The sequence below is a fragment of the Haemorhous mexicanus genome, chromosome 10 (assembly GCF_027477595.1).
Source record: "Haemorhous mexicanus isolate bHaeMex1 chromosome 10, bHaeMex1.pri, whole genome shotgun sequence".
In the NCBI taxonomy this organism is placed as follows: domain Eukaryota; kingdom Metazoa; phylum Chordata; class Aves; order Passeriformes; family Fringillidae; genus Haemorhous; species Haemorhous mexicanus.
Window position 1 is genome coordinate 26,666,557 of NC_082350.1, and position 13,175 is coordinate 26,679,731.

The 13,175-nt window shown below is 42.3% G+C and overlaps 1 protein-coding gene and 1 long non-coding RNA gene across 3 annotated transcripts; both read left to right on the forward strand.

Moving 5' to 3' along the window:
- The first annotated feature begins 1,909 nt into the window (after nucleotides 1-1,909).
- LOC132331983 (uncharacterized) lies at nucleotides 1,910-5,994 on the forward strand. Of its 2 annotated transcripts, none has more exons than XR_009487724.1 (3): nucleotides 1,910-2,956; nucleotides 3,652-3,772; nucleotides 3,894-5,994. It is a non-coding gene; the product is annotated as an uncharacterized LOC132331983 (long non-coding RNA). The 2 variants fall into 2 exon arrangements; XR_009487723.1 differs by having other exon boundaries at nucleotides 2,684-2,956; nucleotides 4,333-5,994.
- A 2,232-nt stretch (nucleotides 5,995-8,226) lies between these two features.
- LOC132331984 (N-alpha-acetyltransferase 20) lies at nucleotides 8,227-12,743 on the forward strand. Its single transcript, XM_059855974.1, has 6 exons — nucleotides 8,227-8,384; nucleotides 8,518-8,542; nucleotides 8,631-8,721; nucleotides 9,887-10,022; nucleotides 10,962-11,107; nucleotides 12,417-12,743. Exons 1-6 carry the CDS (start codon nucleotides 8,299-8,301, stop codon nucleotides 12,500-12,502), a joined length of 570 nt encoding a protein of 189 aa, XP_059711957.1. The 5' UTR covers nucleotides 8,227-8,298; the 3' UTR covers nucleotides 12,503-12,743.
- The last annotated feature ends 432 nt before the right edge of the window (nucleotides 12,744-13,175 follow it).

A 13,175-nucleotide genomic window follows, 5' to 3' on the forward strand; every position in this document is an offset into this window, starting at 1 on the left:
TTTTCTGTTTCGTTAATTAGTTCGGTTTTTAAAGTTATTTTTACAGAGTATTGGTTATTCTTTGACTTAGTGTAGAGGTAGAATTTTTTTTTTTTTTTTTTTTTTTTTTGTAAAGTTCAGGGTCATTGGCACTGTTTGGAGTTTAGTAAGGTGGTTTGAATTCTTCTTCGTAGTTTTTGTGATTTGCTGTGTGCGTTTCTATTGGGTTTTCTTTTATATTCGTTGCATTTTTCTGATGTGATGAGAATTGTTACGGCAAAGAGCGTTGTGTGGTTTTTTGCTGGCCATCGGTTGGCTGCTGGAGGTATCTGGATGCTTTTGGAGGATATTGGTGGGAATTTGATGCTGTTTGTTTTGTCCTATTATTTAGGAATTGGATTTTAAATGTAAAATTATAACTATAATGATAATTAAACAAAACAAATAGATGTATAAAAATGGGAATAAAACCCCTTAAAATTTAAATATAGACCGAATATATAAAAGTGAAACATGTAACATGAATCATTATATATTACAATAAGCTATTATAATTTTTAATACAGAGTATTACATATGTTTATAGATATCTAAAGATCTAGATTATAAATAGAAACAAAGCCCCAATCAAAATATAAATATAGAAATGGATGACAAATATATGCAGACATATATAACAATATAAGATAATTATAAATACAGAATAATAAAAATCGATGCAATACATAATACAAGTAATACTGTATATATCTTATGATAATATATTATAGGAAATATGTATTGGATATATATAAGTAGAGTACATCAATATGTTATCGTATACTATATAACAAATTATAAATATAAATATGAAAATTATAAATATAAAAATATTGTTAAATAGTAAAGCGGGTTTTTTTTTGTCAATAGGCAGAGTTTTGATTGTAAAAATTTTAGATACAAATAATATAAAGGTGGAAATCTAAGGATAGAAATATATCATAAATACATACAGATATATATAAAATTTAAAAATATAAGAAAAAATCAGTTGTAGCAGTAGATATGATACATAATAGAAATAATAATTTAAATACTTTCTTAGGATTTTATATATCTTATATGCAATCACTATTATAATGCATCAAAAGAAACGAAAGAATAATATGTGAATATAATTATAGGAAGTAGAAATAAAAATATTTCAATGTCGTTTAAAATAAGGGGGGGGTTGTATTTATTTTGTTAGAGACAGGGTTTTTATTTTGAATAATAGAAGTATTATTCAAAATAAAAATCTAAATAAAGAAATATACAATCAATATAGACAGATATGTATAAAAACGCAAAACATAAATAAATACAAACCATAGGAGTAGATGTAATATATTATACAAATTACCTAACGCATCAATGTCCGGTATAAAGATGCATGTGAATGTAAACATGAAAAATTTAAATCTAAAATAGATTTAAATATGGTTTTAAAGAAAGGGCGCTTGTTTCGTTCCTGTTGGGTAAGAGGCAGGTTTTCGGCGTTTATTTCAGAGGATTTTTTGGGGGATGGCAGCCGGCTTTTTGCCCGCCTTCCCCGCCCGCAGCCGAGCGCGGTCCCGCCCCCCGGACGGGCAGCGGCCGGGACGCGTCCGTGCCGAGGCCCGCGCGCCATCGCGCCCTGGGGGGCGGCTCGGCCGGGACGCGCTTGACCTTCCCAAGATGGCGGCCAAAAGGGCGGGAAAAAGGAGCACCGCGGTCTGTATACCAGACTGCCTGCCCGCCGGCCTGGCGGGATTTTCCGTGAGGTATGCAGCGCCGGGCACACGGGCCCTGGGTCAGTGGCGCCGCTGGCGGGCGGGTGGCGGGCGGGCGCCGACAGGCAATGGCACGGACGCCTCTCTCTGCCGGGGACCCGCAGCCGCCGCCGTCCCGGGACTCGGGAGAGGGTCGGCCGGGAGCCGGGTGACCTTCCCAAGATGGCGGCAGGAAGGGGGGCGCAGTCGAGGCTCGCGGTCCGTTCGCTGCGCTGCCCCCACGGCGCCCCCGTGGCGGCGCCGGCCCGTCGGGGCTTTCCGCGGTGGTTCCGGTGCGGGGCTGGCGGGCTGTGGGCTCGGCAGCGCCGCGGGCGGGCGGGTTTTGGGGGGCCGCTGACGGGCACTGGCGTGGTGGCCTCTCTTCGCCGAGGTACTCACGGTGCATCCTCTGTTGCTGGAGGGGGGTTTTGTACTGGAGAAGCTTATTTTATTTTTCCGAATGAAAATAAGCTGCCCGGTATGCCCGTGTACGCGTCAGTAAAACGCTTGCTTTGGTAGGGAATTTAGTACTTAAAAGTAGGGGGTTTATTTTATTTAAGCGTGGATGAGTCTCCAATGACTCAATAGTCACAACAATGTCAATATTACAGCCTGGCAGGTGACCGCGTTGGAGAGAGGAGGGCAGCTGCCAGCAGGCAGCCCCCCGGGGAAAACAGGGGAGTTTCAGTGGTTTCTGGAGCCTGAGGAACAGGGAGATGCCCTGAGCTAAGCAGGAGTTAAGCGCAGTCATGCGGAGGCCTGGCTGTTACGATTGAAGGTCGCTTCGTGAATATCGATAGTTTCTGTAGGTATTTTTATATCTATAGAAAGATAAAAAGTAAAAGTAGAATATAGAGCATTGTGCAGGAGAAGAAGAACCCTTTATGTAAGATGTGACCTGAGGGGCATCATGCCAGGCTGTCCCTTCCAGATTGGGAAGGATTCAGTGTTTTGTATGGCACGATGGAGAGTTTTGAAAAGTAAGATTTCCTCTTCGGTGCAGGTCCGATGGGTGAGGCCTGGCAGCTTGTGCACTGCCACTGTGCTACCCTGCGTGCCTCTCCTTCCCTCCCTGCTCCGCAGGCACAGCACGGGATCAGCAGGGAGGGGCGGCTCTGTCGTGGAGGATCCAGGAGCTCGGCGTGCGTGTCTGAGCCTGCAGCTGCGAGCCGCAGCAGGACCCAAGGTCTGCACACGCCTGTGTACAGGTACTCTCAGAAATGTTGACTGTCCTGACTGAGCCCTCAGGAGCTGGCAGTGCCAGCCTGGAGAACAAGAGTAACTTCCAGCCATTTCTTTTGTCTCCGTGTCCAGTGTTCAGTCTAATTACTGCTGGGCCTTTGCCCATCATGGTGTGAAATGCTTCAGGGAATAAAGGGGGGGGAAAAAAGCGGGGGGAAAAGAAAAAAAGATCAAACAGGGGTCTAAACCTCCGGAGGAAGAAGACATCTGTCAGGACACACTCTTAAGAGAAATGGGATAAAGAATACTTGTTTACTAAATCTTTCGTATCTGTAGCTAGTTCAAAGACAGTCAAAGCCAGTCCTTCCCATTAGAAGGGCAAAAGAAGAACAGAGAAGCCCTCAGCCTAAGCCATTGGAAGCAGCAGCAGCAGCTTTGTGTACTCTGGTGTGGCAGGCATTCCTAGGTTGGCTTTTTTTCTTTTGCATCTAGCACCGGTAGAGGAAAGTTCTTTGCAAGGTGATAGTTCCAGGCTTGAATTGAAATGTGAGCAAAGAGGAGCTTTCTCAATTGGATTTGGGTTTATTCACGGCACTTGTAAACAGAGTTAAGGTGAAGATAACACGGGCAGGGAGTGTGCCGTGGGTTACCACAAGCGATAAAGGATTTTGGGACGGTGACAAGGCAGTTTCCCCTTCAACGTATTGTTTTTTTTTTCTAGAAGAATGATGCGAGGACAGAAAAGTTGCAATGGCATTGCAGTTCCCTGCACAGAAAATAGCCAGGGAGGTGAAGCAGGGCCAAGTGGTGCCGTTCGACTGCACCACGACTGGGAGCATCAGGTGAGTGACGAGGACTGAGCCGCTCCCCCCCTTTAGCAAGCACACCAGCAGTGTCAAGCCGCATCACCCTTTTCCAGACCGCTGGCATGTGCTTGGGGACAATAACCTGTACTTTTCACAGCCAGGTCTTCTGAGCCACAGCACCTCCTGCTCTGCGGTGGCCACTGCTCACTGATCCCAGTGAAAACAAACTTGTGTACAGGCACTCTGCAAAATTCCCACCTTAGATGCCACTGAAGCGCAGCTTTGGCTTTCGGGCATCTCCCCTGCAGGCCGTCCCTTGTGTCATTTCCGCAGAGGATTCCTTGTTAGTTAATTACTTCATTTTGTTTTTCATTTCCAAAGAATATCAGTTGACTTTTACAGCTTCTTCAGTGCTCCCCAAGCTTCATGCCACACCTAAATGCTCATCTTCGCTGCCTGAAGGTCCTTTCTGACCTGAACGATTCTATGACTTTGGTCCGTACTTCAGCTTATGGGAGAAGCTGCACGTTGATTGGGTTTTGGAGAAAAAGATTTGAATGTCCAGCTGTGAATTGATCTTGTGTTTTGTCTTCCAGGTTCATTCCCATTGTGATCTGCAAATGGCAAATCAGGGTTGCTCTTTATTAAAACCAAAAGCGCTCTCAGAATGTTGATGGAGGTGATGATTGCAGGGGCGATGCTTCTGGAGAATAGCTCCCCCATCTTCCCCAGGGCCTGGGCAGAGAGAGGTGGAGCTCGGAGTCCCCCCAGTCCTCCCGCGGGTGTTGGCGTCTGCAGCGCCATCGGGACGGGATCCACGGCGCAGCTCCCTCCTCCAGAGGCCGAAAGCTCAGCCTCCAGTTTCGTGCAGGGTGATCACCTTTCCAAGGCAATACAAGCACTTCCCAAGAGCAGCTGGTGAAGATGGCGCAGAAGCAAGGACAAGGGTGCAGTGAAAAGTTTGGTGCATCGATCCAGCTTCCGGACATGGTAGGGAAGACGCACCGTTTGATAAAACACCAAACACGGTAGTTTTCATTCTTTGTGTTTTTCTGTGCCCCCATTGTGATCACCCCTGGAAGTATTATTTTTGAAAAACATATCTAGGAGAGAAATCGTAACCTGCTTTGCGTCCTTCTGCCTGGAAGGGTTGTGACACAGGGAAGTGAGGAAGGGGCTGGCCGGGGTCAGCCTCTGCTGAGCCTCAGCTCTGGCTGTTGCTCCTGCTTCCCGGGTACACCCAAAAGCTGTCATGATCAAAAGAGCAGGCAGCCCTTCTGTCCTGAGTCACAGGGGCCATTTCTTCCTGAGTGACTCAAGATGGGAAATCATTCTTGGAGCTTCAAAAGAAAAAAAAAAAAAACCTCATGCAATCATTTGTAAGTGTGTATATATACACATACATTTCCTTCAATGAAGAAGAAAATCTTAGAAATATCATGTCACGTCTGGCTTCCTAGAGAAAATCCTTATCTCTGGGCTTCTGAAATCAAATGTCTGTGCATTTATAGAGCATTTCCCCTCTTTTTATGTGCCTCCCACAGTGATCTTCTACCCTGCCCCATGGCAAGAAGAGAAGAAGAGTTTGGTGATTTTGCTGCTCTGCTCTCTCAAGGGTGTTGCAGGCTGCGTAGCAGGGAGTGAAGCCCTTGTCGCTGCTCATCAGACACTTTCCTACAGAATTCTCCCTGCAGTGATAAAATTAGACTGGTGTTAGTGAGCTGCCAAGTAGAGCAGGTAACATTGGACAAGAATGGTTTCTGAGCTGCTGTTCACTAGCACGTGTTTCCCCTTTCCAGCGCGGTGCCGCCGCCCAAGAAAGGATTTTTGTGGGTCAGCCAGATGTGCTCCTGCCTCCCACTGAGGCTCTGAGATGGAGCCGAGTTTGCATTCCAGTTTATTGCAACAGAGGGTCATCGGAAATTTCCTCAGCTATCTCAGGCACAGAGCCATGGAAGCAAGTAAGCCTGAGCTCCTGCGTGCTTGCTGTGAGCCTTGAGACGAGTGTGCATCATTGCAGGCTTGGAATTTATTGAAATGCGCTAAGGAAACCGGCTTTGGGGGGGGAGGGAGGGAGGGAGGGAGGGAAATCCTCTCTTCACATGTGCCAATCCTTCTCTGAAACTCATCCCGGCAGGTCAGCACGAAGACTGAACGTGTAAGAAGATGTGGGGTGCAATGGAGAACCTGGCAGGAGCATCCGACGCACACGTGCACGAGTTTTGCTTTTTGCTTGGATTGAAGCTCAAAAGTTGTAAGGAATTTGGGAATGAGATGGGACGTTTCAGAAGAAGAGGAAGGAGGTGAAGAAGTTGTTGTTACAGTCCTGGCAAAATCCTTTGTTCTAGCTAATAAAAGAAGTTAGTTTAAAAAAAAAAAAAAAAAAAAAAAAAAAGTGTTTTTTTTTCTTGAATATTATATTCGTTGGTGGTGTATGGTGTGTTGCTTTATTTCTTGGTATTATTAACTCTCTGTCATTGTTTTCTTTTTGAGTGAGGCTAACTTTATGGATGGGTTGGTTTGTATTTGAGTTAGGATTAATTTCAGTAGGTTTCTTTAATAGACTTGGGATATTGTTGGGATTTTGGTTTTGTTTATTGGATGTATAAACAGAGATTTGGTAGGGCTAGCTCGGCTGCTGGAGTTTTGGGTGTTGATTTATTAGATGGCTTTTGTTAAAAGCCGTTTTTAAATTGTTGAAAGTTTTCTTAAAAAGGTAGTGGTTTAAAGGTGGTTTTTAGTAATTGATTGTATTGTTTTATGCTGTTTGTAGCTGGTGTACCAGAAGGGATATGGTGTACTTCTTGAGTGTTACGGTTTTAGCGTTCCCAAGTTCCGATTTATTTCTGGTGTGATGGGTTTTGTTTAGTTTTTATCTTTGGGGACAGGGGCATTTTTATGGTGGGTTTTTATAGGCAACATTTTTTAAAATTTGGGTAGTGGTATTCTTAGTATTTTAATAGTTTAGATTTTTTTATTTGTATGCTTTTAATTAGTTTTTTTTAATTTTTAAGGTAATTTTTATAGATTATTTGTTCTTATTTGTGAGTTAGCATAAAGGTGGAGCTTTGGGGGCTTTTTGTAGTAATGTTTAGGGTCAGTTGCACAGTTTTGAGTTCAGTGAGTCGGTTTGATTTATTTTTTCATGGGTTTTTGTTTTTATTAGCAGTTATTTCATTTTCAATGTGATTTTGAGGTTTTTTGGGTTTCTGAGATACTGGTTTGGGAGGAAGTTTAGGATTGGAATGGATGGGGGGGTTTGGGCTAGTTATAGAGGGGTTTTAAAATTTATTTCCAGTTGGGTTTCTGTGAGTTTTTAATGGGGTGAAATGTAGTGGGGCCTTTGTTCTTTGTTAGTAGCAGAAATAGGTTTTGTTTGGATGTGCTGCGATGGGACGAGCGTGCCCTGCGCGCCGGCGCTGACCGAGGCGCGTCGGGATTTCTGTGGTTCTGACGGGTCAGGTGAGTGAATTGATATGGTTTACTAGACAGGTCAAAATAGAAATAAAAATAAATTTGAAAGGAAATCTAAAACTATAACTGTAAACATAAACATGGCAAACAGATAAATATATAAAATGATCATATAATGTATGTTATTGTGACATACTATCATATATAGAAAATAGAGCCTAATATATATACACAAATGTATATAAGTAGAGATTGTAAATATAAAAATATTCACTATAGTTTAAAAGAAATTGGGGTTTTTTTTTTGTTTTTTTTAGGTTATAGGCTGGGTTCTTTTATAAATAGTAGAAATATAAATAATATAAAACTATAAATCCAACTATACAAATATATATCTACTGATACCTATAAATATTTAATACAAAATAAATATAAGTAATATAAATATATAGTATAAAGACAGATCTGTTCTTCAAGGCATTCTCTATACTAGATAATCTATAAATATAGTAAAAAATAGAAATGTACATGTGAATATAATGATGAAAAATAAAATTATTTTTGAACTTTTAAATACGGTTTAACTGAAGGGGTGTCTTTGGTTTTTATTTGGTTAGAGACAGGGGCTTTATTTTAAACAAGGCAAGTATTATAGAAATGTAAATCTAAATATAGAAATATATTATAAATATATAAAGATATGTAACTATAATTAAACTATAAATGTAAACCTAAATATAAATATATGTAAGTAATGTGAAGAGATGTAATCTAGAATATCAATAACATTATAGGGCAATTGAAATTATAAATGGGAAAATAGATACGAAAAATATTACTATAAAATATGTTAATATAATTTAAAAGAAAGGTCTTTTTTTCTTTTTATTTGGTGTGAGGCAGGGCTTTTATTTTTAATAATATGAATATAGATATTATTGTTTGATATTTCTAAATATAGAAATACGCAGCCGTGCCCCTTCTCAGCACGGCCCGCGGCGGCAGGTCTCAGGCGCGGGCCGGGCCGGGGCGGTTCTGCGGGGCGGGGCAGGGCTGCGCAGGGGGCGGGGGCGCCCCATCTGCCGCCTTTCCGTGGCGAAAGGGGCCCTTGGGCGCGCGAGCGTTTCCGGGGCAGCGTCTTCACCGTCATGCTCGGCGTCTGCGTCGTGATCGCCATCATCATGACAACGCTCCGCGCCTTCACCTGCGACGACCTCTTCCGATTCAACAACATGTGAGCGCCGGGCTGTCCCCTCTTCATGCCCCCGAGCCCCTGCGCTCTTCCCCACCCCGCGGGGTCCTCGCGGCGCCCCGCCGGCCGGGCGGGCCCGGGCCCGTGCTGAGCGCCGCACTCTCTTCCCCCACAGCAATCTGGACCCGCTGACCGAGACCGTATCCTTCCCGCCGGGGCAGGGGCGCGGGGTCGGGCGCGGGCGGCGCAGCCGTGACGGTCGCAGTTGCTCCTTAACCAAGCGCCCAGTACGGGATTCCCTTCTACTTGCAGTACCTCGCCCACTGGCCCGAGTATTTCATCGTCGCCGAGGCTCCCGGCGGGGAGCTGATGGGTTACAGTGAGTGCCGGGTGTCCCGGCGGTAACGTCTCCCTTCGTTGCCTCTTTCGGGGATTAGAACGCGGGAGTTTTTCTTACTCTTCGCGTTGACCAAATAACCAACATGGAAGAGGAACCTTGCGTTGCATCTTCTCGTTTCTTAAATGTCTTAGGGTATTATGCAGGACTCATTACCATAGCTTCCAGTTTGATGTTCCTAGCGCAGCGAGGAGCCTTGGCTGTCGTAACATCCACCCGTATTTGGTGAATGGGTATTTTTGTAATCTGGAAGATACAGTCCCTACCCACCGTCAGTAAAAGTGCGGGGCTTGCCTTTTGCATTGCCCTGTAAGGGAAAGCTCTGGGCCTGGATGTCATTTGCTAATTTGCTGTGGAATACTTGTGTTTTTCAGAAATCATGCCAAAGAGAACTGCTAGGAGACGGGGTGGGGCAGAGTAATGGTTTTTGCAGGGACCCAGGAACTAAAAGTATTTAACATATTAAGCTGAAAGTATGTGTGCTGTATAGAACATTTCTCTGTATCCATCACACTTGTTGCTTATTAGCAGTGCCTGTGTCATCTGTGAAAAGCAGAGGGTGGAAGTGTGAATTTTCATTAATAAACTAACATTGGATTGAAAGGAGAGAAACTAGAAAAAAGCCTCCCCAAAACACCATCCCCACCTCCTTTTTTTTTTTTTTTCCCTCCTTAAACACATTGTGTTTGCAGGGCCTTAGCTTTCTATTGCCGGACTGGCAAAGCTTCCCGAGCTCTATTCCCTCATAATCTCCAAAAGTCTCAGATAGTTGCTGGGATGGTAGTTTTGGGTTTCCAGTCCTCTGTTCCTCCTTTATTTCAGTCAGATTTTAAATTTTGGTTCAGTGAGACTTGTGAGAATTACTTAAAATTTGCATTTAGAAGTCGCCTCAAGGAAGGAATTTGCAAACTTGTTTGGTGTTTTTTTACACTAGTCAAGAAACTGCTGTAATAGTTGAGTAAAATGACATTTTTAGTGGCTAAAATCACAATTTTAGAGTGAAAAGGTAGACATCCCTGTTTTAGCCTTTACCACAATCATTGTATCGTGTGTTTATCCATGGCTTATTCCTCTTGTGACGTTGTCTGGCTGCAGGCAGTGCATTACTCCAAAGGTGCTGCTGCGCTGATGCTCTGTATGTTCACAGTCATGGGCAAAGCCGAAGGCTCTGTGGCTAGGGAAGAATGGCATGGACACGTTACTGCTCTCTCTGTTGCACCAGAATTTCGACGGCTGGGTTTGGCTGCTAAATTAATGGAGCTCCTGGAAGAAATTTCAGAAAAGTGAGTAGTATGGCTATCTTTAAATTCATCTTTTAAAGTAACATTTAAAAGTAGTATTTCTACAGAAACATGTCCCTGTTTTACGTGGCAGAATTTTGCTTTACGTGGTGTTCTGATTTTCTTAAATTCCTTCTAGTTGGAGAAAAAGAGTTACGAAAGTTGCTTAGCAGTTTAAAATCCCAGGGGTTCTCTGTGAGCTAACTTGCCAGAGAGAGGAGGACATAGCCTGAACTCCAGTAGAGATAGTGTATAAAAGAACATTCCTTGACAGAGTCCGCACTGTTTCCTGTAGGGCCTCCAATATACTTGTTCAGTTACTGCGGGCTTTGTGCAATGCCCTCAGGCACAATCCTGAACAAATTTTGTACTGCAGAGATTATCTTAGTTTACTTGCCATCCGTGCTTGGTTACTTGTACCTGAGAAAATTTAATTTAGTGTCAGATGAACCCACAGGGAAATGTCCTTAACTGATTATAGTAGCGCAACCCCACTATGGTTGGTAAGACTGGAAAGTAGTATGATGTTTTGAAAAACTTGCCGTGTGGAATTAAGGGTCTGTCATCTCCTGTTAGGCAACTGAATTTTGTGACTGATTCCACTTCTCCTAATCCAAGCAGTCTAAAATGTGGATACTTTTTAAATTGGATTTAGGCCTGTGGGGGCATTTAACTTGTCTTGTTCCTTCTGATCAAATTTCTGAACCCACTGACTGGTGAAAAATTGCCATGTGATAAAAATAAAATTAAATCCTTGTCTATGATTGAATTTTCCCATGGTAAACAAGTGTATCTGTTATTACATTGGGAAAGATGTTTAATTAGTATACTACATTGGACTTGTTTGTGTTTCATTACAATTTATGGGTTGTTATTTAGAAATACATTTACTTACTATTCCTTAATGTGGCTTTGTTTGTTTCTTTTCCTCTCCTGCTAAAGAAAGGGTGGATTTTTTGTCGATCTCTTTGTGAGAGTATCAAATCAGGTTGCTGTAAATATGTATAAGCAACTAGGCTACAGTGTGTACCGGACAGTCTTAGAGTACTACTCAGCTAGTAGTGGGGAGCCAGATGAAGATGCTTATGGTAAGTTCTTGTTTGGTCTCAAATTGAACAGAACTATTCTCATGTTGAAAGTTGCTGGGATTGTTTGTAAGACTCTTACTATTTTTTTATATGAAACCTATAAAAAAACCATGAAACAATTTGAAACAATTATATGAAACAATTTCAGATAGTTGCTGATTAATGGGATTTTTGTATTTTTGTAACTTTTCCTAATTAAGATTATATCAGTTACAAAACTTAATCTTGCCATTTACACATTTTGTAGCATCTCTGGCAAAATCAAACACAGAACAAGAATAAATGAGAAGGAATGTCAGTGCTTTGTTCCTTTCATCCCGGAACAGGGACTTGAAACTTTGTTTTTCTCAGATGTCTATGTATAAATTAACAATTGTCAGCATTCCGCAATGACAAAGAATTGGGTAACATTTTCAATTTAAAAGGGAAGGAACATGGACATTGAAGTATGTTAATTTTAATTATGTTAACAAAAGTGAACTACCAAGTGCTTCCTCTTTCTAAATCCTTCTTAAAATTATCCTCCCAAAGGGTTACATGGTGAGGCTGTGTATCATTTCTGTTCTTGCACTGTTTATTTGATACGTAGGAGCGCTGTGAAATACAAGGGCTCAGACAGACACCTACCATTGCCGCATGTGACTTTAGTCATATATTTGCCTCTTTTAGCTTGTCATTTCCTTTCTATTTGGCTGAGTTTCATGCAGTGTTTTATATCAGTTGATATCATTGCCATTGAGCAACATTAAGGACAGCAGTGTGTCCTGAGGACAGCAACCAAGATGATGAGAGGTCTCAAGAGCAAGATTTAGGAGGAACAGCTGATGTCCATGAGTTTGTGCCACTTGGAGAAGAGAAAGCTGATGCATGCACTTTTCACAGTCTGTAACTTCCAAGGACTTCAGAGAGGGGTGTTGATCTCCTCCCTCCGGTGACCAGTGACAGGACATGAGGAGATGGAGCAAAGCTGTGTCAGGGAATGTTCAGAGTGGGTGTTAGAAGGCTCTTCACCGAGAGTTTGGTTGGTAACTGCAATGATCTCTTCAGGGAAAGGGTCATGACACCAAGCCCATCAGAGTTCAAGGAATATCTGCACAATGCTCCTAATCATACGGTATCATTTTAGTAGTACTGTGTGGAGCAGAGCAGGGAGTTGCACCCTTATGGGTCCTTTCAAACTTGAGATAGTCTTATGATTCTGGGAAATTTTCTTGATTAAAAATTATCTTATTTTAATGGAGAATTCACTTAATATGGCTTTGTACAAGGACTGCATTACTATAATAACATTTTTTTCCTGTTACTATAGATATGAGAAAAGCTCTTTCCAGAGATACAGAGAAGAAATCAGTTATACCTCTGCCTCATCCTGTGAGACCAGAAGACATTGAGTAACTTTAAGCTGTGGTTCTCATGCAATTTACCAAGGGTCAGGTTCCATCTTCTATAACCCCCAACAACTTATGCATAAGAAGTTTTAGGCCAAATGTTTTTCCCATAAAATACTTAAAAGCAATGTTGAGAAGCTGACTAACACTGCTTCTTTTGGTAATGCCTCTATACTGCCGCACTTACTCAATTTTTCCTTTCACATGTTGGAGAGTTGGAGACTATTAAAATGGAATTACTTCCTGTATGGTCTTTTCTTGGTTTTCTTGTGGCAGCTAAAATTTATTTCTGTTTCAGGAAGCATCTCATTGTATAGTCTGTGATTTAACAGTTCCCATGCCAGCTTAATTGTGGTGGAAGAAGGCAAATGAAGCCAGGACACTTAACTAGGATGCCCCAAACCCCTGCCAATCACAGGTTGCCAAAAAACCCCCACCTTAGGTTACAAAAATACTAGAAGCTCAGGTACAAAAATACCAAATACTCCCCCTACAAAAAACTAGGTTCCACAATACAACCCTAGGTGTATTTTTGTTCAAAACCCTAGTTTTGAGCCCTAGTTTCAAAATAATAGAAAACCAAATTCCAAAATACCAAAGAAAACCACGTTTCGAAATCACACAAATTAAAATACCAGAATTTTAACATAACCCAAGTTCCAAAATACAAAAGTAACCCG